Source organism: Neovison vison, chromosome 4 (genome assembly GCF_020171115.1).
Source record: "Neovison vison isolate M4711 chromosome 4, ASM_NN_V1, whole genome shotgun sequence".
Lineage (NCBI taxonomy): Eukaryota > Metazoa > Chordata > Mammalia > Carnivora > Mustelidae > Neogale > Neogale vison.
In genome coordinates, this window is record NC_058094.1 from 168,140,336 (window position 1) to 168,165,038 (window position 24,703).

A 24,703-nucleotide genomic window follows, 5' to 3' on the forward strand; every position below is an offset into this window, starting at 1 on the left:
GTTTGTTCTGGAAGCTTTTTATCTTTCCTTCTATTTTCAATGATAACCTAGCTGGATATAGTATTCTTGGCTGCATACTTTTCTCATGTAGTGCTCTGAATATATCATGCCAATTTCTTTCTGGCCTGCCAGGTTTCTGTGGATAAGTCTGCTGCCAATCTAATATTTCTACGATGGTATGTTATAGACTTCTTGACCCAAGCTGCTTTCAGGATTTTCTCTTTGTCACTAAGACTAGTAAGTTTTACTATTAGGTGACAGGGTGTGGACCTATTTTTATTGATTTTGAGGGGCATTCTCTGTGCCTCCTGGATCTTGATGCTTGTTTCCTTCGCCATATTAGGGAAATTCTCTATTGTAATTTGCTCCAGTGTATCTTCTGCCCCTCTCTCTCTTTCTTCTTCTTCTGGAATCTCAATTATTCTAATGTTGTTTCATCTTATGGTATCACTTATCTCTCGAATTCTGCCCTGGTGACCTAGTAGTTTGTCTCTCTTTTGCTCAGCTTCTTTATTCCCCATCATTTAGTCTTCTCTATCACTAATTCTCTTCTGCCTCATTTATCCTAGCAGTAAGAACTTCCATTCTTGATTGTACCTCATTAATAACTTTTTTGACTTCAGGTTGGTTAGATTTTAGTTCTTTTATTTATCCAGAAGGGATTTTATTTCTCCAGATAGTGTTTCTCTAATATCCTCCATGCCTCTTTTGACCCCAGCTAGCCCCTTGAGAATCGTCATTCTGAACTATAGATCTGACATGTTACCAATGTCTGTATTGATTAGGTCCCTAGCTGTCAGTACTGCCTCTAGTTTTTTTTTTGTTTTTTGTGGTGAGTTTCTCCACCTTGTCATTTTATCCAGATAAGAATATATGAACGAGAGAATAAAATACTAAAAGAGTGGCAGAGACCCCAGAAAAATGTATAGTAACCCAATCAGAAGAGACCCCAAACTGGGGGGAGAAATTTTTATTTATTTTTTTTTCCGGGGGGAGAAATTTTTAAAAAATACATACATATATGTGTGTGTGTGTGTGTGTAAAAATATATATATATATGTAATTTTTAAAAAATATATATCTATATATATTAGACTGGTGAATAGAACATAGACACCCACTTGATTTTGGGTGTATTTTTGTCTCTTAGAAGAAACTGCCTCCCAAAAGATTAAAGAACTAAAAACTTATTTATATACAAAAATAAGGGTAAACATGATGAAGGGATAGAATATGAGTATAAAGATGAAAATTAAAAAACATTCTAAAAAAGGAATTGATAGGTTGATTGGAACTAGAAAGAAGGAGGAAAAAAAAAAGGAAAGAATGTGCTCAGGCTGGATTCTAGACTAAAGCCCTATCCTTGATTTAGGGTATATTTTGATCTATTAGAAGAAATTGTATCCCCAATTTTTTTACGAAAACAAAAAATCTTATATGTATACAAAAAAGAAGGTTAAGTACAATGAATGATAAAATATGAGTATAATAATGAAGGTTTAAAAAGATTTTTTTAAGAAAGGTATTGTTAAGATGAACTAGTTAAAAAATGTTAAGAGAGGGAAGAGGAAAAGTTAAGAAAATTAAAGTAAGGAAAAAAAATTAAAAAATTTAATTTAACTTCACAAGATTAAAGGATCACGGGGTGAAAGCCATGAATTCCAGGCATTGCTTTCCCCTAGCTCTGGAGTTCAGCTGTTCTCCTTGATTGGTGAGCTTTGTCTTGGCTGGGTATTCTTGCTGATCTTCTGGCCAGAGGCCTGTTGTAGTGATTCTCAAGTGTCTTTACCCAGGGCGGAATTGTACCGCCTTTGCCAGGGGCCAGGCTAATAATCTGCTTGAGTTCACGCTCAGGAGTTTTTGTTCCCTGAACACTTTCTGTAGAGCTCTGGAATAAAAATGGTGGCCTCCCAGTCTCTGGCCCAGAGGAGCCGAGAGCTCGGGGCCTCACTCCTCAATGCGCCCTTGGAGATAAGCATTCAATCACTCCTATCTCCCTGATTTCCGGCCACGCTCTGGGCTCACCTGGCCAGTGACCAAGCGTTTCTGTCTCTGGCGCACAGCCCCATTGGCAGTCTCCAAATCCAGTAGATTCCTGCCTGCAGAGGAGGAAAGTGAGTCTCCCTGGATCTGCCACTTGTGGGATCCTTGCTCAAAGAGCAGTGATCCGACTGTGCCTTGGATCATGGTTTAAGGTAACACCGAGCTGAAAGCTCACTCTCCAGCTCTGTCTCTGTAGTCTGCTTCCCTGCTCTGATACCTGGGAGCTCTCACAATCAGATAACTCCGATCTTTCAGTGACCCCTGGGTCCTGAGACCACAGTGTTCCTGCGAGGGCTCCACCCTGCTTAGGCTATGGAGCGATGTCCCTCAGTGGAGCAGACCTAAAAGTTCGGATTTTGTTCTCCACTGCTCTGCTGCTTGCCGGGAGCTGGCCCGTCCCCCCACAATCTCTCTTTCCGTCCTTCGGATTCACTTCTCAGCACATCCTATCTTTCAGAAAGTGGTCAATTTTCTGTTCCTAGAATTGCTGCTCTTCTTCTCTTTGATCTCTCCTGAGTTTGTAGGTGTTTGGAATGGTTTGATAACTATCTAGCTGAACTCCTGGGACCTGATGTCATTTCAGTCTGCTACTCCTCCACCATCTTGCCTCTCCAATCAGCCCCATTTATTCAATTTTTAAAGAATGGCTTTAAGTTATATAGTAAAGGGTTCCTATTTCACATATGTTAGGAGTATATCATACATTATGTAATGCACTAGAATGCCAGTAGCCATTGAGAAGGATAAGGTATTTTTATTTTTGTTTTTGTTTTTTCCCCCTTTACAAGACAATAGGTCTTTGTACTCTGATGGAAATCCATTATGGAGGCACATTGTTAGAAAACTTGCATTGTATTTTCTGTATTCTGGCCTCTGATTGAATACCAGATATAAACACCCAACTTGGTCAAAATTTCATCTAATTATGGTATCTAATCTCTGGACTGTCACAGCATTTTACTGTAAGGTTTACAGCAGTGAAGTGGATTTGTATTTTTAATCATACCAACATGACTATTGTATGCTTATATTTTTTTCCAATAAAAAAATTAAATTTAGTGTAGTAGTTAAGCTGGAAACTTACTCTATTTCCTTGAATATTTGTGTTGCATCCATTTTGTTTTGTTCACTTTTGAAGACTTCCATTCTTGACCAGCACGTAGTAGATTTCTGTTTAAATTTTCCTTTGAGGGGCGCCTGAGTGGCTCAGTGGGTTAAGCCGCTGCCTTCAGCTCAGGTCATGATCTCGGGGTCCTGGGATCGAGTCCCGCATCAGGCTCTCTGCTCAGCAGGGAGCCTGCTTCCCTCTCTCTCTCTCTCTGCCTGCCTCCCTGTCTACTTGTGATCTCTGTCTGTCAAATAAACAAATAAAATCTTTAAAAAAAAAATTTTTTTTTCCTTTGAAAGATGTTTGCCAGTTTGGGTCCTAAGAAGAAAGCATTGATGGATATAATGTCATGCTTTATAATTCAGTGAATTGCTTCAGAAACCATTTTAAATTAAGAAATCAGTTACAATATTAAAATATTATTAACATCTGAGCCAAAATTAGTATCATTTTAGGACCTAAAAGAAACCCACAATGGAAGTTAATATATGTTGCTTGTCCTTCATTTTCTTCTGTTGGATTTGGTGGAGTGTTATTTGTTAGGTAATACAGTGTATGTTTGCCATGATCATATATTTTAATGATATGAAAAGTAAGATAGAAATAGTTATTGCCTGGAGAAGGGAAGTGAATCAGTTGCTAATAAATTTAGGTGGGAGGAAGTAAATGTGTAAAATTGTGATGACCATAAAATCACATATCCAGCTTCCTTTCTCTGTGATAATCAGGATTAAGTCCAAGAAGTCTCAACTTTATTATGAAAATTCAACTCCCAAATAAGAAATTATTTATTTTGCTTAGAATTTTAGATAAACTACAAGGTGAGGGTATATAGCTGAATATGTGCTTGAAAATGCATTGCCCTTTAAATATTAATTTAATTGTTAGTTTTGTTTCTAAATTTTATGTAGCAGGGGAAACTCTAAAATATTGCTGTGTATATTCTCATGTCTTTGTCTTTCAAGTAACAGATTTATTGCTATGGGTTTTATGAGGGCAAAAACCTTCTGTCAGAAATCCTGCTTATTACTTTTATGGAAATTCCACTGAAGTCTTAAGAATATTCATCATATCATAACCCATAATTTAATGTTTTAGTACATGATAAAATATACCTACTTAGAGTTAGTTTTAATATTGACTTAATAACAATTTACCTAAAAGTATGATAATGTTTTTCTAGTTGAGAAATAGTTGATTATATATAACATATTAGTTTGGGGTATGATAACATTATCATTCAATATTTGTGTATAGAATGACTTTTTATTCTATCCAAACCCAAGGGAGACTTTCTCTCCCTTATCAACCCATTATAAACCTAGTTAGTTCACTTTTGTTTTCATGAAAAAGGACTACATGGACACAGATACATACCTATACACATGCTTACATGGAAGCAAATTCACACACATAGAAACACATGGAAACAGACATGCACAAAACATACCTTCTCCTATAAGCTGTGCTTCAAAGACATTTGACTAATGCATCAGCTATCTGGTCAGTGTATTGGGTTTATGTTCAGTGAAGCTAGTTCATTGCTACCTATCACCATGCATTAGTATTTTTCTTTCTGCTCTTTACTCTGTTGTGATAATAGCATCGTTAATGAGTGCTATGTGCCTGAAAAAGCAATATATTTTATTCTTAATCCTCCTCTTCACTATCTCTTATTTTTTCTCCTCTCTCTATCCCATCTATTCATCAAAGCCAAATAACTGGAATTATCTTCAAGCCTTTCTAATCCTTGTCTCATAGAGAAAGTCACTTCCTGAGTCCTTCAAGTTTTCTTCCTTAATTGTGTCTCCAGTGTGCTTTGTTCCTTTCCTCCATTGCTTCTGCCTTGATTCAGTGTCTCATTTTTTCCTCATTCTATCAGTTTCTCCTATTTTGAAAACTATCTTAGTAAATCTGCCATACTCATCTATTTTACCCATTCTTTTTACTAGAGGCCTCCAAAATGAAGTGTTTGCACCCTAAGAAATAGACAAGTAATAAAATCAACTTAATTCTATATAGCTTCCCACTTCAATTTCTTACCCATCTTATAAGGTAAATAATGTAAATACTGTAGTATATGTAACTTCATATATATACATACATATGTGTGTGTGTATATATAAAGATGCATATTTAAAATATTTTTAGTATGGAGGTACATCAGCTATAATGTTTGGATACCATACTTCTATGCTGGTACTAAAGTTGTCTTTCATAAAGTATAACTTTAATCACTTGATACGTTTTCTGCAAGTCTTCTCCATTCTCTTCCCCTTTCTAATTAATTTGTGGGGAAGAAACTTGAGACTATGCAAATATCCTATTCCTCATCAAACTTTCATTTTCTCTTTTATTCACTAGGTTTTATAGGTCATTACCATTTATTTGGATGTTCATATTGTCCCAGATTTGGCTAATAGAAGCCACTTCAGGCTGGCTTCTGACACTTCAGCCCGGCATCTATGTCCATGTGACATGACCCCAGTAATCTTCAAATACTTCCTTACTAAAGATGTTCTAGGCTCAACTATACTTTCCCTTTCCCTATTCTTGGAACCAAACCATTTCTCCAAGGAGCTCCATTTCCTTTCAGTGGAGAATGGTATTTAGAAATCAAAGTGTGGGTACTAGATGTGCTCATTATTCCTTCTAGGTCTTCTCAGTAGACAAAGCCACAGAGCCAAGGATTAGATGTATGTATGTGTACATACACATTTGCATCTATATTTATGCCTTTGTAGATATTGGAAACCATTCCAGTTCTCTTCCTTTCTATATTTGTAACTCCCTAACAGAAAACTGGCTCCCATTATTCTTAAATATATATTTTTTTAAAAGATTTTATTTATTTATTTTTATGTTTTGTGTGAATGAGGGAGAGAGAGAGAAAGGGCACTCGAGCAGAGGGATCTGATGCAGGGCTTAGTCTCATGACCCCGAGTTCATGACCTGAACTGAAACCAAGAGTCGGATGCTTAACCGAGGTGTCCCACATTATTCTTAAATATTTTTATATGATCAGTCCCCTGATGGTAAACTAATCTCTTGTCACTTTCTAATCCCACCCTACATAGACACCTATTTTGCCTACTATAGCCTGATGGTTTTTAGACTGAATTGTTTGGGAGGAGGTAAGAGAGGGAAAGAGGGTGGATATTTATATCTTTTACAGCTTCCTAAATAATTTTAATGAGCAGTCAAGAATAAGAATCTGTTTTATGTATATTATGAATTCTTCAGTTATTCAGAACATTTTTAATCTAAAAATTAATTTTTAGAACTTTAAACCAAGTATACACAATGCCTATAACCCAAGTGAAACATCAACAAACCAGTTTAATATTATGTTGTATACTTACATATAAGTTACAAGATAGACTAAATATTGTATTTTTTAAATATAGAGCACAGTTCACTATTCAGTCTTTTTCTAGAGTATACTTGATAGACATCTCAACAACTTCTGTCTCCTAAAACACTCAAAATCAAGGTAATTTATTTTGACATGGTAAAATGAATATGCATAAATATTTTTTAAAGAGCTTCATCCAAGTCATATATATTCACAAATGCCACTGAGAATTTAACTGTGTATTATGTACTTTACAGTGCCTGTGCCAGTTATGATTTTAGCTTTCATCCTTATTTAAGTTCTGTTTGGTGCAAAGCTATAGAGTATATACCTGGCAGGTCATTGTATGACTACTAGAAGATGAATTGTCTTAGCATGGAGACCTCTGCTTCTTTGTATTTGATCTATATAGTATACTACTTTTGAGCAGTGCTAAGTTGAACTGATAATGCACAGAAATGTCGTCTACATCCCTATGTAAGATTTTCTGGAACAACAAATACAATACATGCCTCCTCAGGCAAGTGGTGCTAGTTGATAACCAATTATTTGTATTAGAAATCCCTGAGTAGGGAAAGTGATGACTTTCTTTCATCTTTATTTTTTAGTTTTCTGCATTAGCAACTAGAATTCTATAACTAATAACCCGAGTAAAAAGTACATATATAAGTGCTTATTTTCAAATAAAATATTGTGAATTTTGCCCCTTTAAGAATGAAACAAAACAATTTCTCCAAAGAGTATCTTGCCACAATAAATTAAACAAGCACATTTAATTGAACCTGGTAGAATTGGATGTCTGAATTTTTTTATGATGAAAATTATGAAAAATATAAAATTAAGGGGCACCTGGCTTGCTCAGTTGTTGGAGCATGGGACTTTTGTTCTCAGGGTTGTGAGTTCGAGCCCCATGTTGAGGGTAGAGATTACTTTAAATTCTTACTAAAAAACTTTTTTAAATTAAATTATTATTTAAAGTGCTTTTAAATTTGAACTATATAACTTACCTGTTAAAGAAAGATTTTTTTAGAATATTTTAACTATCGATTTGACGTCTGGGATTTTTTAAGAGTATTTTAACTATTGATTTGATGTCTGGGATTTTATTTAATATCAGTTTAAATTTTAAGTTTATGGATTTAGCATGGTTGACTGAGATATTTGTAAAAATTGTACCATTTACCTAGTATTCCTCTAGCATTTGTATGACAAGCATTAAAGCTTACAACAGTGCTTTAGCATTACTGAGTTTTGATTTGCCTGTTTACTGATACAGGTATGTAAAAGTCTAGAGACAAGTTGTTTATACAGTATCTTACAGTAGAATACCATAGAATAAATCTGTGGTAGTTTGTAGATTTACTAAAAATCTGAGAATTAAAACTGGTGTAGTTATCCTTGATGATAGTTATAGTTACATATTTAAACTTTAGATTTCCTCTTCACTAGTACGTGATATAAAGCCCACAGTCTTCCAGTGGATCTTCTACCTTATATCTAGATTAAGTTCAGGCAATTGGCTGTTACTTCAGCATTTTCTGTGACAGGCAGAATTTTTTGTATAAATGTCTTATTTAAGCCCTTAGTTTTGGGGTGTTGTAATTTGAGACTGGTAACAATGATTTTTGAATTCAGTAAGTATAATAATTAACCGTTCCACTGATAATAGTGGGCTACTGTGTTGTTGTTTTTTTAAGTAGAATGTATTTTTAAAAACTGAACATTTGTATACTGAACTGGTTGTCATTATTGCTTGCTCAGAGGTTCTTTACTTGATGGTCCTAGACATTTTCTGAAACCTATTCCAGGTAGTACTTTTATCAAGTAACAGTTTGAGTTAAAGAAAGATTGTTTGTGGTTATTCTTTATAGTAGAATTGGAATCTCTACTGATCTGTGTAGTTCCGTATCATAAGGTAATTTTCATAGGGACTGTGTAGTTAATGTTAAGCATATTTGTATGCTTTGATATGTCATGGGTAGATATTCCTTACAAATCTTTCTGAAAATATGATTTCTATCCTCCAGGAAGAGTTTGTCAGTGTTCATGATATACATTTGTATATATTTCAACATCATGTTCACAGAAAAAAAATTACTGAAACCACTGAAATTAGACAAAAATATTAAATTTTTGTCTAATTTATGTTAATAATTTACAGAATTGAAAAACTAAATCAGTTTTTATATTATACTTACTACAAACTGGAAAAACCAAACTGTATTCTAATTTAGATGGCATGTGGGGCTGATGCATTTGCATAGCATGCTGTGGAATACCATATGTGATAAGAAACTAACTCATAACTGAGAGATAATTAATCAAAGTACAGTAGGGTGCCAGACATGGGAATGCCTTTCAAAACTCACTAACTTTATACTATCCTTTAGTTTTTTTCTTCTTCTATTTTTCCTTTTTTCTATCCTTTAGTTTTTAAATCACTTTTTAAATATATATATATATAGATAGATAGATAGATAGATAGATTATGTAGGAGGAAAAAGCCATCTACTAAAAATCTGATAGTTAGGCTGAAGGATTTTCATTACAGATTTTAAAAAGTTAGTAAGAATATTTTTACCTATTAACCCAGCATTATTAAATTTGGATTATATGATATATTAATGTAAGAATTTAGAAGGAAGGTAGAATATATTAACTATGTGAAGTTTTTATTCCAGTATTTATATATACAATGAGGGTGAGAGACCTTGATTGCTACAAAGAGATGGTCCTAGTTGGAATAAGCTAGCCCATTTTCAGAGCTATGGAACTAACGTAAATAATAGGAAAGGTTTAACTCCTAGCTTCAAAAAACAGTGAGATTTCATGTATTCCTGCTACAGATAGTTTATCCCTTCTAATTTATTAAACATTTAACTATTTTCATCATTGTGTAGAATTACTTGCCTGTTAAAAATTTTCTTTCTAACCTATGTATTGTGGTTTCAGAAGTACTGTTTATCTATGGGTAAGACTTCTTCAAATCTAAGCAAAGAAAATTCAAAGAATGACTCTGAAAGTTAATGGAATTGAGCTCTTAAGTTAAATATATTTAAGTGTTCTAATCCTGATGTTCTTTTTTTTTTTTTAAGATTTTATTTATTTATTTGACAGACAGAGATCACAAGTAGGCAGAGAGGCAGGCAGAGAGAGAGAGAGGAGGAAGCAAGCTCCCCACGGAGCAGAGAGCCTGATGCGGGGCTCTATCCCAGAACCCTGGGATCATGATCTGAGCCGAAGGCAGAGGCTTTAACCCACTGAGCTACCCAGGCGCCCTCTAACCCTGATGTTCTGAGATTGATAAGATACTATAGATTAGGGGTCAGGGACATAGCCAGAGTGTTATTCCAGGTTACTTAACATTTAACATGAAATTAGGTTGTGTATCTCTGTAATTTGTATTTTTAAGTCAAAATATTCTTCCTTTCTTAAAAATTGACCATTAAATTTATGGAGTTTCTTAAATCTGAAGCATTGTTGAATAACAGAACAGTAACTTAAAATATAGGGAAAGTCTAAGTATGCAGTACAGTGTAGAATAAATAGCTTTATGAGCTTTGAAAAGAAACAGACTGGGTCCAGATATTAACTGTTGATGATGCTTGGGACCTTTAGCAGGTTGCTTCATTTCAGTGAGCTTCAGGTTGCTTATTTGTGAAAGGTTTAATGGCCATACTTGGGACAATAGAGATACTCAGTAAATGATATCTCTTCTTACTCTTAAAAATAAACAGTCATTTTAGTTACAAAGAGAAAAGTTCGAAATTAGTCCTAATGTTCTGATTTTTTAATGTAAGAAATGTTTTTAAAAAGTAATTGCTCTCCAGCAATTTTCTGTTTTATTTTTTTGTCTTCACGTACCAAGTAAAAATCGTTTCTTGCCTCGTTCAGAGTTCCACACTAAATAGAGTAAGGTCATGTCTAACATTTCCATTCACAAAAAAGTCCATTTGTTTAAATTTCTTGCTAGTTAAGAGGTAATGAAAGCTATCTTTATAAATGTTTTTTAAACTAAGGTACCTATGGCTCTCTAAACTTTGAAAATTGCATATTATTCTATTTTATAGTGTATTTTTTCTAAGTCTATTGTGGATCATTAGCACATCATTTTTTTAAAATATTGATGGTAATGACTGTTTCATGTTGAATATAGAATTATGGTCCTCTGTGAATCACACAGATCATACACTAATGTGTTTCCTATATTTTATAAGAAGAAGGCATATTATTTAGAAAATAAAGGTTTACTGTCATATTTAAACCACTGGTTCTGCCATGCATTGAATTAAAAAAAAAAAAAACTGGCATGGGGATAAAAGGAAACTTGTTTTTAACTCAAGATAGATTTTCTTAATAGGTAAAGAAATACAAGAAGAAATTTCCATAGACTGTGGAGAGGGATATTATTTCCTGGTCAAGGAAGGTCATGAAAACTATAAACCTGAAGCTGAAATGAAAATAGGAAGTAAATAAAATGAAATTTAAAATTAACAAACCATTGAAGACAGATGTAAGATAATTTGAGTCTACTTGTCAACGTATATACAGTTTTTGATAATAAAAGATTGCATCAAGCCTAATGAATGATTATAGAGAACAAGTATATATCAGCAACACAACCTTTTATCATATAAATGTTTGAAAACTCCTAAGGATGGAAATATGGAAGGTTCTGGACTAGTCTTTCACATTCCTTGTGAAGCCTGGATATTAAGGTTATTAACTTTTAGGGCATACTACGTAAACTTAATTAGAATATCATAACATAATCATATTATGCCTTCAGTATGTCTTTTTTTTAACATACAATGTATTATTTATTTCAGGGGCACAGGTCTGTGATTCATCAGTCTTATATGACAACGATATGTCTTTTTTTTTAATATTTTATTTATTTATTTGACAGAGATCACAAGTAGGCAGAGAGAGAGAGAGAGGACGAAGCAGGCTCCCTGCGGAGCAGAGAGCCCGATGTGGGACTCGATCCCAGGACTCTGAGATCATGACCTGAGCCGAATGCAGAGGCTTAACCCACTGAGCCACCCAGGCACCCATGATATATCTTTTTTTTTTAAAGATTTTTATTTGAGAGAATGTGCATGCACAAGTCAGGGGAGGGACAGAGGGAGAGGGAGAGAGACAAATAGTTTTGTCTCTACTTCAGATATCCACTTACTGTACCTAGAGACTGTCTTTCAAACCTCCTCGGGCAGATTCAAGGTAGACTGATGATACCTGATTCAAATTCAGTACAGTAGGATTCCTGGATTACTAATATACCATATTCCCTTTCTTCTTTCCGAGTTCTAGAATTGCTCAGCAACATCTTCAGGATCTTCTCGGAGCTGTAAATTCAGTTTTCCCCCAAGATTTGCAGAATCTTCCCCAGTTGCTCCGCTTCATCTTTTTTCTTCTTCTTTGCAGCAGCTGATACTGGTGGTAACTTCCTCCTTTTTACAAACGGCCTTCCTGCCCCTTCAGTGAACTTATTTTCTCCTGGTTTTCTCTCTTCTTAGGAGACCATATACATCTTTGGTCTTTTTGATAGGCTTCTTTTCTTACTTTGCAGGTGACAGCATCCATACCCAAAGCTACAAGAAAACTTGAGATTTAGGTTTAATGATCCAATTTCCCTCCCTCCCTTCCTTCCTCCTTTTCTTTCTCTCTTTCTATTTTATTTATTTATTTATCTTTTTTTTTACTTTTAAAAAAATATTTTATTTATTTATTTGACAGAGATCACAAGTAGGCAGAGGCAGACAGACAGAGAGAGAGGGAAGCAGGCTCCCTGCTGAGCTAAGAGCCCAATGTGGGGCTTGATCCCGTGACCCTGAGATCATGACCTGAGTGGAAGGCAGAGGCTTAACCTACTGAGCCACCCAGACGCCCTCTCTCTTTCTATTTTAAGGATGTATTTATTTTTTTTTTTACACACAGAGAGAATGTGTACACAAGCAGGGAGAGCAGCAGGCAGAGGGAGAGGGAGAAGCAGGGAGCGAGGGCTCGATCCCAGGATCCTGGGCTCATGACCTGAGGCAGAGACAGATGCTTAACTGACTGAGCCACCCAGGTGCCCTAACCCACCTATTTTTTCTTAGTTAATTTTCTTAGAAAGAGAGACTTTCTGCCTTTTAAAATCTTATTCTTTGAAAAATAATTAAATATTTATTACTAAATATTTATTTTTAAATAAATTTTTTTGCCTAATAATTAAGACGTAATTTAGTGATAAATTCACCAAATTTTAGTTGTCCATTTCTACCATCTAGTAGACTGAGGAAAAACTAAAAAATTTTACAGTAGCAACTTCTAACAGGAAAGAGGAGCAAGTGAGTTTTGGGTGAAGATGTAAAATGGTGTAATCATTGAAATGCAGAATTAGTTCTGGTAGTCTAATGAAAAGCATATTAATCATAGTTAACAATACTGTATTATATACTTGAAAGTTGCTAAGAAAGTAGATCTTAAGTGTTCTCATCACAAAAAAGGAGATGGTAATTGTGATGTGATGGATATGTTAACTAACACAATGGTGGTAATCATTTTGCAATATAGGTGTATCAGATCAACACATTACATACCTTAAAATTTACACAGTGTTATATGTCAATTATATCTCAATAAAGTTGGGGAAAACCAAAATTACTACAAAGTTTAAATAGCAATTTATCTAAGTAGGAGAATACTTATCAACTTGATCTCCAAATGAAATATTGTTCTGGACATGTGATTAAACATACTGTAATTGCAGTGTCAGACTTTGAGTTTTCTTCTTTTAAGTTTTTTTCTTTAAAGCTAGAGAGTAATAATTCAAAATTGCAGTTTTTAATATAATTAACATCCTTTATATAAAATCTTGCTTTAAAAAAATGTATGCTTGTCTTTTTATTTTTTTCTTTTCTGTGACTCAGTTTTTCTGGAGAGAATTGGAATCAGAAAAGAAATTACATACATTGTGTTTTTTTAAATTTATTACAAACACAATACATGGTCATTAGAGAATATTTGGGAAAATTTTAAAAACATAAAAAAAAAATCAAATTACCTGCAGGGGGCACCTGGGTGGCTCAGTCTGTTAAACAGCTGCCTTCAGCTCAGGTCATGATCCCAGGGTCCTAGTATTGAGCGCCCACATCCGCCTCCTGGTGCAGTGGGGAATCTGCTTCTCCCTCTCCCCCACCCCCAACTCGTGTTCTCTCAAATAAATAAAATCCTTTAAATTACCTGAAATTATAGTACCTGTAGGCATCACATTTCTGCTCATGTTTCAATAGTATATCCTACTACAACCTACTCTTTAAAAATTTCAATCATGTATTCTGTTACATAATTTTTTAAATTGTAACTGTGTGGGACCATTTTCCGTGATGTTAGATACTTTTTTTCTAACCACATTTTTTTTTTGAACAGATTTTTTAGTACTGTACATTTCTTTGCACAGATATACTCTTGGTATAATTTCTGGGTCAAAAAACTGAACATATTTAAAATAAAATATAATTTTAGAAATAATAATAGCAGCTAACGTTTATTGAGTACCTCTATGTGCCTGGCATTATTTAAGCACATAAAACACCATCTCATTTACTCCTCACCACAGTCTTCAAGGTAGTTACTGTTTTGATCTCCTTTGTGTAGGGAAAAAAGTGAGGTACAGAGGAGGATTCCACATATAAGTGTGTAACAGTAATTCAAACCCAGACCTTCCTGATTTTGGAGTCTGTTTTAGAAACTTGCTTTCCCGTATTGACCCACTGAGCCACCCAGGTGCCCCACTTTCCCATATTGAAATAGGTATTTTCTATTCTTTCTTGCATGAGATTCTCAAATTAGATTTTGTCCTGAAGTCACTGTAAATTTTGGTAATGTAGAAACTCAGATAATTTTGTATTATAAATAAACAGCACTGTCACAGGACAAGGGAATACCTTTATTGTTAAGTGGGATCTGTTTTGGTGTTTTTAGTGAATAGGGAAATCAGTAAAGCCCAGAGGTAATTCTTAAACAGATGAATTAATTGAAGATGTCCTACTGTAAGGTGTAGAAGATAGACCATAACCTCTCAAGTTCCTTTCTTCATAAAATTGAATGAAATGATTATTTTTGTAAAGGGAGTTACCACTTCACAGTATAGATGATTTATGTAGACCCAGCAGTATCTAATCTATTGTACTTGGAGGGAGGTGAGGGAAAGGGATCTAAAAGTGATTTTTTTCATTCGGCACTAAGTACTATATTTTTGCTGAATCAAATATTGCATCTAATGTTTGTCATTAACTGTGAAGTTTGAAAACCTGTACTGTGAAAAGAAACTAAAAGCAGCCATATTTAGTTTCTTTGCAAAGATAGTTTAAGAATGTTATGATTTGTGCAGTGTCTGCCACTTTGTGTACAAACTGCAAGGTTTAATACATATTTTTTAATATCAGCATTCTTTTACAGAAAAAAATTCCTTCTTATTCAAAACCAATACCTCATACATGGACCAAATACTAATTATAATGCAATTTAGATTCATTTGGATTAATTCTTTCGTTAATTTTTTTTTGTCAGCCAGAGAGTATGAACTTATTACCTAACTTTTAATTTATGTTAAAAAACTTCTCCCCCCACCAATCCTTGGCAGCTACTGATCCACATGTGTAACTGTGGTGTTCTGCCGTATTTCCACCTGTGACCTAGCTCAGCCATCTATGTTCTTTTGTGATTTCAGACTTCTACAAGATTTTTTTTTTTAGCTTTAATATATTGTTCCCTTTTCCCTCTGAACTATATTCATATGCTAAATTTAAACTCTGGTCACCTAAGATACAATTTACTTTAATGTTTTCTCTGAAGGTTTCTTAAAGGTTTATGTTGTAGTGTTATATCTTCATTGGAGTTAAGTTGGTTTTTTGTTAAATGTACCTTCAATAATGGCTACAAATGATTATCTGGTTCGCTGGTTTGAAAACTCTTTAAAGTATGCATATAGAGGTTACAGTTTTTAAAAATCACTTTGAAAAGTTCAGACTGCATGAATGCATTTTTATTAGTTCACTGTTGTGTTCCTAAGGGATTATACTATTTTCTCAACTTTCAAAGACATTACATTATTGTATAGTGTAAATTCTGTTTCTAGATTAGATTTCTAGATTTAGATTACCAGATATTTGTGAATCAGTTTCCAAAGTACAGCAAGGTAGTTTAAAGCAAGTCATGAATATAAGGGTACTTTAGCATTATTTCCTTGTTTTAATGCAGCAGTTTCAACATATGAACCACCACAACAAAAATAATTACTTAGTAATTCAGTTTAAAATGTATTCGAGTATCCAGTCATTAAGTTTACTTCTCACTTACTAGGTTTTCTGTACTTCAAGTCACTTAGGATTATGAAGGAGGTGGGTATTTTCAGAAAACATTCTCTTCTTTTACGAGAACGTGAAGTACTGTATAATTTAGACACTTGTCTGTCTTTCCCTGTGACATTTAATGACAATGTGGAAGCTTTAACCTGTTTGCAGCATAATGACTGTATTAAGTACTGTCTTATTTCCCACTTCTTTTGAGTGTTCCCAAGTCTACTACTCATGAATCTAATTTTTACAGTGAGGTAAACTTTTTCTTTATGATTTAGCTGTTCCAAAATACACCAGTTTTTTCTTCCTTACTCTTTCACCCATCCTCATTTTCCCCCTGAAATGTAATGAATACTCTATGTGTTTGTGGTCCTTTATCAGTAAAAATCTTCCCTAGGATAGGAACCTCCCTAATAGTGTCAAATATAGTTAGTTGTTTTTTAAATTAATATTATTATTTTTACTCACTGTAGCAATTTGAAAAAAAAAAAATCCACAGACTGAAACTGATAACTTTAAATAAAAACTCTTCAGATTAATTTTAAGTAGACTATATAAGAAAATAGAGGTAGGTGGTCTTATCTGTTTTCTGTGTCAAATGCTTTGAAGACTATCCAGATTCCTCTTTTTAAAATACTGATCTTTCATTTTTATTCAAATATAAGTAAATTTCCGTCTTGAATTTAAGACAAGATAAGAACAGGGAGGCCTGTGTGGCTCAGTGGGTTAGGCAGCTGCCTTCTGCTCAGGTCAGGCTCCTTGCTCAGCAGGAGTCTGCTTCTCTCTTTACCTGCGCTTCCCTGCTTGTGCACTCTCTCTCACTCTCTCTCTGTCTCTGACAAATAAATAAATACAAATCTTAAAAAAAAATTTAAGACAAGATACAAACAGCAACTTAATTCTTTCTTCCTAGTCCCTTTAAACAAGCTGTGTTGGATCTGCTTTTCTCCAGTGACTCTAGGAGGTATCTCATGGCTTTTCCAGTCTCCTTAAGGTATTAATAGTAATTTTTTAATATAAAAAAATCCAGTCTGGTATAATGTCAAGGCTTCATTCTCTCAAGAAGTTCAAAACTTCTCCTCTCCTGAGCTGAGGCCTGCTTCAAACTGGAAAAGCTTTAGTTTGATGGAGGCCATACTGGACTTTGAGTCTTTTTCTTGCTTTCTTTTGTGAGTTTTTGGTGATCTCATATTGTTAAGGCTTGCCTACCTGCATTTCCTTTGATGTGAGAGTTGGATGCCTTCTCCTGTGCGTTACTTACAACACATTTTTAGAATTTAAGTTCTTTTTGTTTCCTCTTTGCTTGGCATCACCTCATTCCTGCTAGTCTCTCTGTCCTCTTTGGCTAAATCCCTTTCTGGATAACTAGAATCTTGCTGTCTTTCACATCTCATTATCATTACTAAAATAAGCACATACACACCCACCCCTGCCCTGCAAGCTCAGAAAAGCAGGCATTCTCTCTGTGGTCCTGATTTTTTTTCTCCGCTGCTCTACCGCTGTGGCTAGTGGCGTCCCCATTCAGTCTCTGTGACTCTCAAACTCCTGTGGGGCAAACTCCCTGAGTACCTTTCAGAAAATCCTTCTCATAGGGGGACTACTTCCTTTAAACTTCCTCTTCTAAAGAAATCCTTCTCTCTTGTCTCACCTTTGCTGTCTTCAGTTTTCTCTTTATATGTGTGAGATTTGACGTAAATATTTTTTGAAATATTTTATCAGTGCATATCTTTACAAAAATGAAATCTCAAACCATTTATGATAGAGAAAATTTCACCCACACCATGAATCCTTTAATGTATACCAAATACCCCATCTCCATAACTCAAATTATGATTTTTCTTAGTTTTTCTACTTCAAATACATTCTTCTAGTTCCTCAACTCTTCAAGACCCCTAGGCCCTCATCTTCCTTCTGATTTTATCCCTCTCCCCTTATTAAAGTATTTTTTTGGCATTTAATATTACACTTCTAAAAAAGCATTAGAGCCCTCTATTATAATTCCCCAGCTTTCTCTGGATTCATTTTACTGTTTCATCCTAACTGTTTTGTTTTTTTTGTGTGTGTGTGGTTTTGTTTTTGTTTTTTCTGGCCAGAAATAACTGGAGGAATTTATGGACTTATGTTCACTTGTGAGCTCCTTATCCAATTTCTTGTAACAACTGTATCAAATCTTTGCCACATATTTCAAGTCTCAGTTTTATTTCCAACACCCTCATTTTTTCAAGATGACTTTGTCTCTTAAGATCATTGAGGAAAAGGGCCCATATCCCCAATGTATCTCCTCTCAACCTTAGAAATAGTCCTTCATACTTCTCCTACTAAACCTTTGTTACTTTCCCTACCTCAGTCCCTTATTTCCTCTCTCCAAAACTGGGGGTCGGGTGGGGTGGCAATGTTGTTTACTTTTTTTCCTTATTCCCCAAATCACCTTTCTCTTCATAATCTAGGTTTCTATTCTCATTAAGCCAATCTGCAAACTTTTCCAAATCATTATTTTTGAAAGACCATTTTTCACATGTCCTTCCAGGTTAGAAAACTCCAAGAAGGAGTTCTCCATTGTCCATACTAGAGGACAGACATCGGGGTTTTATCCGTGACTTCCAAGGCCATCTGAAATCTGCCTCCATACTAATACCACAAATAGCTCTGTCTCCAGTTCTCTCCCTCTTCCCTCTTGCTTCACTCTCCTCTCTCTATTATAAATATGAGGGTATTTTTTAAAATTAATTGTTCAGCTTAAGTGTCCATTTATAATCTTTAGGACTAGACTGAATTTCTTTTTCATTTTTTGCTAGAATGTTCATTTGGCATTTAGTAGATGTTTCTTTGGATTCTTACTTATCTTTTTATGTCTGGGTTCTTTTTACCAGCTAGATTACAAATGTGCATGGCAGATTGAACTTCTTGAGAGAATGAAGCCTTGACATACTTTCTTGAAGACAAGGAGTCTCTTTGTTACATAAAATTTTTTCTAAGATAGATTTAAAATTGCTTCTACTAGTTCTTTACTGCTAGCTCATTTCCTATTAGTTGTTATTAAAATTATTTTTTAAAGTTTTATTTTGCTGAATGGCAGTAGAAGTAGCATAGTTCTACTTTTTGCCTTAGATGCCTAAGGCTATTTGTTGAAACAACAAATGATGTCTGAAACATAAATTTCTGCCAGCTATGACCCAAATATGCATGAAAGACCTAGAGTTAGAAACATAATATCTGTTCAGCACATTTTAAAGTATCTTTTCTTAGAATAGTTTCTATTCCTGTCTAGTTCACTCAGCATTTCTGTTAACATTTATGAGTACCTGTTGATTATAGTATATTTCTTTGGAAAAGAGATACAGTTTTATATTAAAAAGAAATCGTTTCCTCCAGAATGAAGAACACCAGGGTTGTCTAAGAGGGTAAAACTAATCTAAAAGAAAATGTCTATATTTTTTGTACATAAATTGAGAAGAAATACTTATACCAGTGTTTTCTTTATCTTGTTGGCCCTGTCAGTATGTCTGTAATAGGAAACTGATTTCACTGAATGAAAATCTGTATCGTATTCAAAAGATATGTGACACACTGTACTAGATGCTTGAGATACACTAAGATAATCAGACATTGGGCTGCCTGAGTGGCTTGGTCTGCCTTTGGCTCAGATCGTGACCTGAGGGTACTGGGACGGAGCCCCATGTCAGATTCCTTTGGAGTCTGCTTCTCTCCCTCCCTCTGCCCTTCTCCTCCCTCCCCCTGCTCATTCTTACTCATACTCTCTCTCTCTCTCAACTAAATAAAATCTTTGAATAAAAAATCAGACATGAATCTGGCCCTTAAAAAACTTAATGTTCTAGTAGGATAGATAAGACATGTATGCATATAGTCATAATACAAGATTTAAAGCGTTAAATGCCATTTGAAGGTATAGAGAAGGTACTCTGGGAATTTAGAGATTAGGAACATTAGTTTACTTTCAACTTCAAGAATCAAAAAGAAATTGGTGAATAATACATATTTGAATGGAATTATGAAAACTAGGTAGGATTTGACTAGAATGTAAGTGAGGATAAGCTAAGTTATGTAACAAACACCCCCAAATCCCAGATTTTTAGCAGATTAACACAGGTTGAATTCTCATGCAAGTAACATGCCATTAGAGATTGGCAGAGCAACTCCGCATATCACAGTAATTTGGGGACCCAAGCTGATCACAGTTTTATATATATATAAATATATATATATATAGTCCTTGGCACTGTAGCAGAAAATACAGCAAATTGCAGAATGACTTTTAAAATCATATTTGGAAGTTGACATATCACTTCAGTTTACATTCCACAAAATACATAGTTAAACCTACCTTTTAAGAAGCCAGGGAAATATAATGCTACCATGTGCTCCAAAGGCCTTTCTGGTATTTGAAGTAGTGTGGGGGAATCCTTGGAAGTTGAAAACTGTGTATAATTTCTAAGAAGGAAACTGTTAAACTTGTAACATATAAACATATAACACTTACTAATATGTTTTTTAATTTTTTTTGTTTTAAAAAAAATTTTTTTCAGAGCAGTTTTAGGTTTACAGAAAAACTCAGTGACAACTATAGAGAGTTCCCATATGCCCCCTCATTCCTGCCCTTTTATTAATATCTTGCATTAGTGTGGTACATTTGTTAAAATTAATGAGGCACTATTTAAAGTCCATAGTTTAGGGGTGCCTGGGTGGCTCAGTCTGGTAAGCATTTGCCTTTGGCTCAGGTCATGATTCTAGGGTCCTGTGATCAAGCCCCACATCGGGCTCCCTGCTCAGTGGGGAGCCTACTTCTCTCCCTCTGCAGCTCCTCCTGCTTATGCTCCCTCGGTCTCTGTCTCTCTCTCAAATGAATAAATAAAATCTTTTTTTAAAAAAAAAAGTTCCAGTAAAAGTGCTTTGTTTTACAGACGAAGAAGGTAAAACTCAGAGAAGTAACCTCAGATTCACATTAGGGTTACATAGCTAATTAATGGCATACCTATGACCAGGTTAGTGCTAGTTAGTACTCCTATAGTCATTCATTAATCTGTCACTAAGCACTTAAGAAATTTATACATTGTCATTAAATCTGTTCAGTGATGAAAAATAAGCTTAGGGCACCTGGGTGGCTCAGGGGTTAAAGCCTCTGCCTTTGGCTCAGGTCATGATCCCAGGGTTCTGGTATCGAGCCCTGCATTGGTCTCTCTGCTTGTCAGGGAGCCTGCTTCCTCCTCTCTTTCTGCCTCTTTTCTGCCTACTTGTGATCTCTGTCAAATAAATAAATAAAATCTTTAAAAAAAGTAAGCTTAGTGCTAAAATATATGTACTTAAAAGCATTTTGCAAAAAATACAAGTCAACTCAAACTGTATAACAATATACAATGAGTGATTAGGGAGAGAAACACAAGTCCTTTTTAATAAAAGTAAGCTTCATCGAAACACTAATAATTCTTACATTATATGGGCACTTGCATAGAAATATCCTGATTTCTTTGTCTACTGGCACTAGAACTCTTTCTTCACTTGATACAGCCTTCTAAGGCCTGTAAACTTGTTTTTATTCTGTCATCAGTGTCCCTCATTACTTCTTGTGGTGCAAGAAGAAATTAGTCCCTTAGATGTTCTCATTTTTACTGTAATCATAGTCAAATAGTCTGCTTCAAGAACAGACTCACAATCATATTGTATAGGTAACTATATAAATTTGGGTAAGTGACTTAATCTCTCTGCCTCATTTCCTCATTTTAAAATGGAGACAGTAATAATACTTACTCATGAGGGCTTTTGGGGGCTATTTTACCCATGTTTTAGAGTCTGATAACAATGTTGATGAGCCTACCGTACCTGATTCACTCTTCCATTTATATGCATGTCCACAAGAAAAAGAAAAGAATTGGTTTTCATTAAGATAAAGATGAAATATATGTATTTTCTGTCTACTATTTCCAAAACACTGAGAACAGTACATTCTTGTTTTCACATTTTTCTTCATTTGAGGACCATCTAAAATTATTTTAATAGAATGTTGGCTTTAAGTATAATTCTTTAAATACTCCATAAAAATTTAAGTTTAGGCAAGTGTTAACTTTTTGTATATTTTTCACGGTAAAGAATTGTCTTTTTTTCCATTGCAAATTCAACTTTGTTAAGGAGCACAATTTCCTGCATTGGTAATGTTAAATATAACTTTAGCTTTCAATTCATTGCTGTGGTTGTGATTTCCAGAGCCTGCTGTAAGAGATAAACCCATTGCAAATGAAGACTGCATTCATTTTCTTCCACCTCAGGCCACACAGAATTGATTGAGGTAATAAAATGACAGCAACTTGTAATATACTGAAGGCTCTTTAATTCGAAAACCAGTTCTAACCTGATTCAGAGCTTGTTTAAAGCTAATTTATAGCTTGTATAATTTTTAGCCAGTCGACCAAGGTAAAGGATGATACATGAAAACTGATAAAGAATTAACTTATGATACATTCAGACTTGTTTTGTTAAAGTCAACTGGTATTAAAAAATAGGTGGGAGCAGAGTGGCAGGACTAATAATTAGTGAGCTTTGCTTCACATAAGTAGCATTGTTGACAATTGTTAAGATTTTTCATCATCTCATTTCAGACCAAACTTTTTGTCCTGTCTTCTTAAAATCAGCTCTGTTTGAATTTCTTGTATTTTAAAGTCCCTCATTTTTCATCACATATGTAGTAAGGTTCGTGAGAGGCTGGGTAGTTAACAGCTGCTGTGACTTCCACAGTGACAAATGTACTGCATGCCACAGTGACAACGCTGCTGCTAAATAGTTCTGTCAGCATTTAACTTAATCTTTTTCAAGATGCAAGCTGAAAGAAGTTAGAACTCTTCAGTTTTATGTGGGCTGGGAAAAAAATCCATAGGCTTTGGCTTTTGTGTGCTTTCTCTCTTTATTTGAACATTTTTTGACCCATAAATAATATAACTACCATCGTAGAGTATTTTGAGCTATGAATGAAGCCAGATTTTCAGAAATTTCATGTCAGCATTCATGAGTAAAAATGGATTACATTTTCCTTTCTATATTTAAATATAACTTTTTCCCTTTAAAAAAAAAAAAGAGAGAGACAGTGGAGGATGAGCATGTCTTCGGTCATATGCTATTATAGGATCCTAGAAAATGATGAAACTTTTTTTTTAAGATTGATTTATTTGCGAGAGAAAATGAACAAGAAAGAGAGAGAGAGTGAGCATGAGCAGAGGGAGAGGGAGAAGCAAAATCCCTGCAGAGCAGGGAGACCAATGCTGGGCTCAATCCTGGGACTTTGGGATCATGACCTGAGTGGAAGGCAGACCCTTTAACTGATGGAGCCACCCAAATGCCCCAAAATGATGAAACTTTGAGAAGAGCACTTAACCATCCTTAACCATATGTATCAGACTTAACACACTGCATATGTTTCGACTAAGCTAAAAATGTCAGTAAGTGTATATAAACATAGGTTTAGATATATGAAACTATACTCTCATATTTTGTAGTTTCTTCAGTGAAGCTTGTCTAGATAACTGGTGAGGTATTAAGACAAAATGATTGTGGTTAATCTAATTCTCATAATAAACATGGCCATAATTATTTTAATTACTCTTTTAAAAATTATAAAGCAGTACATGCTTATTATAGAATAATATATAAAGACAAAAATAAAAATCATTTAAGGAATAACCAGTGCTAACATTTTGTTATTTTTTCTACTTGTATTTTTAAAGATCTTAATGTAATGTGACATATGCCATGCATTCTCAGTAGGGGCAGTGTTGCTCCAAGGGGGCAAAAACTGGTTCTCACAGGAATAAGAACAAAATAAGGATTGTGACCATCCACTGTTAAACTTTTTCTGATAAAATCTTATTTTTTTAAAACATTTTATTTATCAGATAGAGATCACAAGTAGGCAGAGAGGCAGGCAGAGAGAGAGGGGGAAGCAGGCTCCCCGCTGAGCAGAGAGCCCGATGCGGGGCTCAATCCCAGGACCCTGAGATCATGACCTGAGCTGAAGGCAGAGGCTTTAACCCACTGAGCCGACAGGCGCCCCTAAAATCTTATTCTTAATATTTAATTTCTTTCAGGATTCCTTGGGTATCACACAAGTAGTACTATCAATAAGATTGATGAAAAATATACAAAATGCATAATGATCAGTAATCATTGACAAAACAATGAAAAACAGATGGTTATGATCATATGACGTGCCATCAGTTGCTTGATCTTGAAGTTATTTCACACAAGGTGGCTACACGTGCCTGCTGGCTTCTGTTGGCTGTGTTGTAGATATTTATGCTTGATCTTCAGTACTTCTGTGTATAACTTAGGCTTTGAGAATGACTAAAAATAGATTAATATTACAAAAATTATTTAACCCATCATTAATTATATCAGTTGCTGAAATGGGAACATACTGACAATATATGAATGATTATTTAGCATTTCATTATTTTCTCTTAACAAGCAAAACCTAAAGTTCATTAAAATGTTAAGACCTATTTAATTTTTTTGTTACTTTTGCTGGAAATATAATAGTTTGAAAGATTTAAGACTTGATTTTACATTGTTTTCTTAGATGTTTGTTATATGTAACTTGACATACTTTAATTTTTAAATCTTGTAATGCTTTATAATTTTTTTAAGTATAGTTGACATAGTGTTACATTATTTTCAGGTTACAGCATCATGATTTGACAAGAGTATGCATATGTTTTCCTCATTACAAGTGTAGCTGCATCTGGCCGCATACAGTGCTATTACAATATCATTGACTATTCCTTATGTTGTGCCTTTTATCCCCATGACTTACTCATCCCATAACTAAAAGCCTATTATCTCCCAATCCCCTTC

General features: G+C 34.6%; 1 protein-coding gene across 2 annotated transcripts in view; it reads left to right on the forward strand.

Annotated features, from left to right (window-relative positions):
* Positions 1-22,125, forward strand: part of PHF14 (PHD finger protein 14) — a 171,818-nt gene extending 149,693 nt beyond the window's left edge. Inside the window, exon 19 of one of the 2 annotated variants that reach the window (XM_044246116.1) lies at positions 22,067-22,125. In XM_044246116.1, coding sequence (XP_044102051.1) covers positions 22,067-22,078 — 12 coding nt within the window. In that variant the 3' untranslated portion in view covers positions 22,079-22,125. The remainder of the gene's footprint in view (positions 1-22,066) is intronic. The other variant, XM_044246114.1, reaches the window with a different exon arrangement.
* The last annotated feature ends 2,578 nt before the right edge of the window (positions 22,126-24,703 follow it).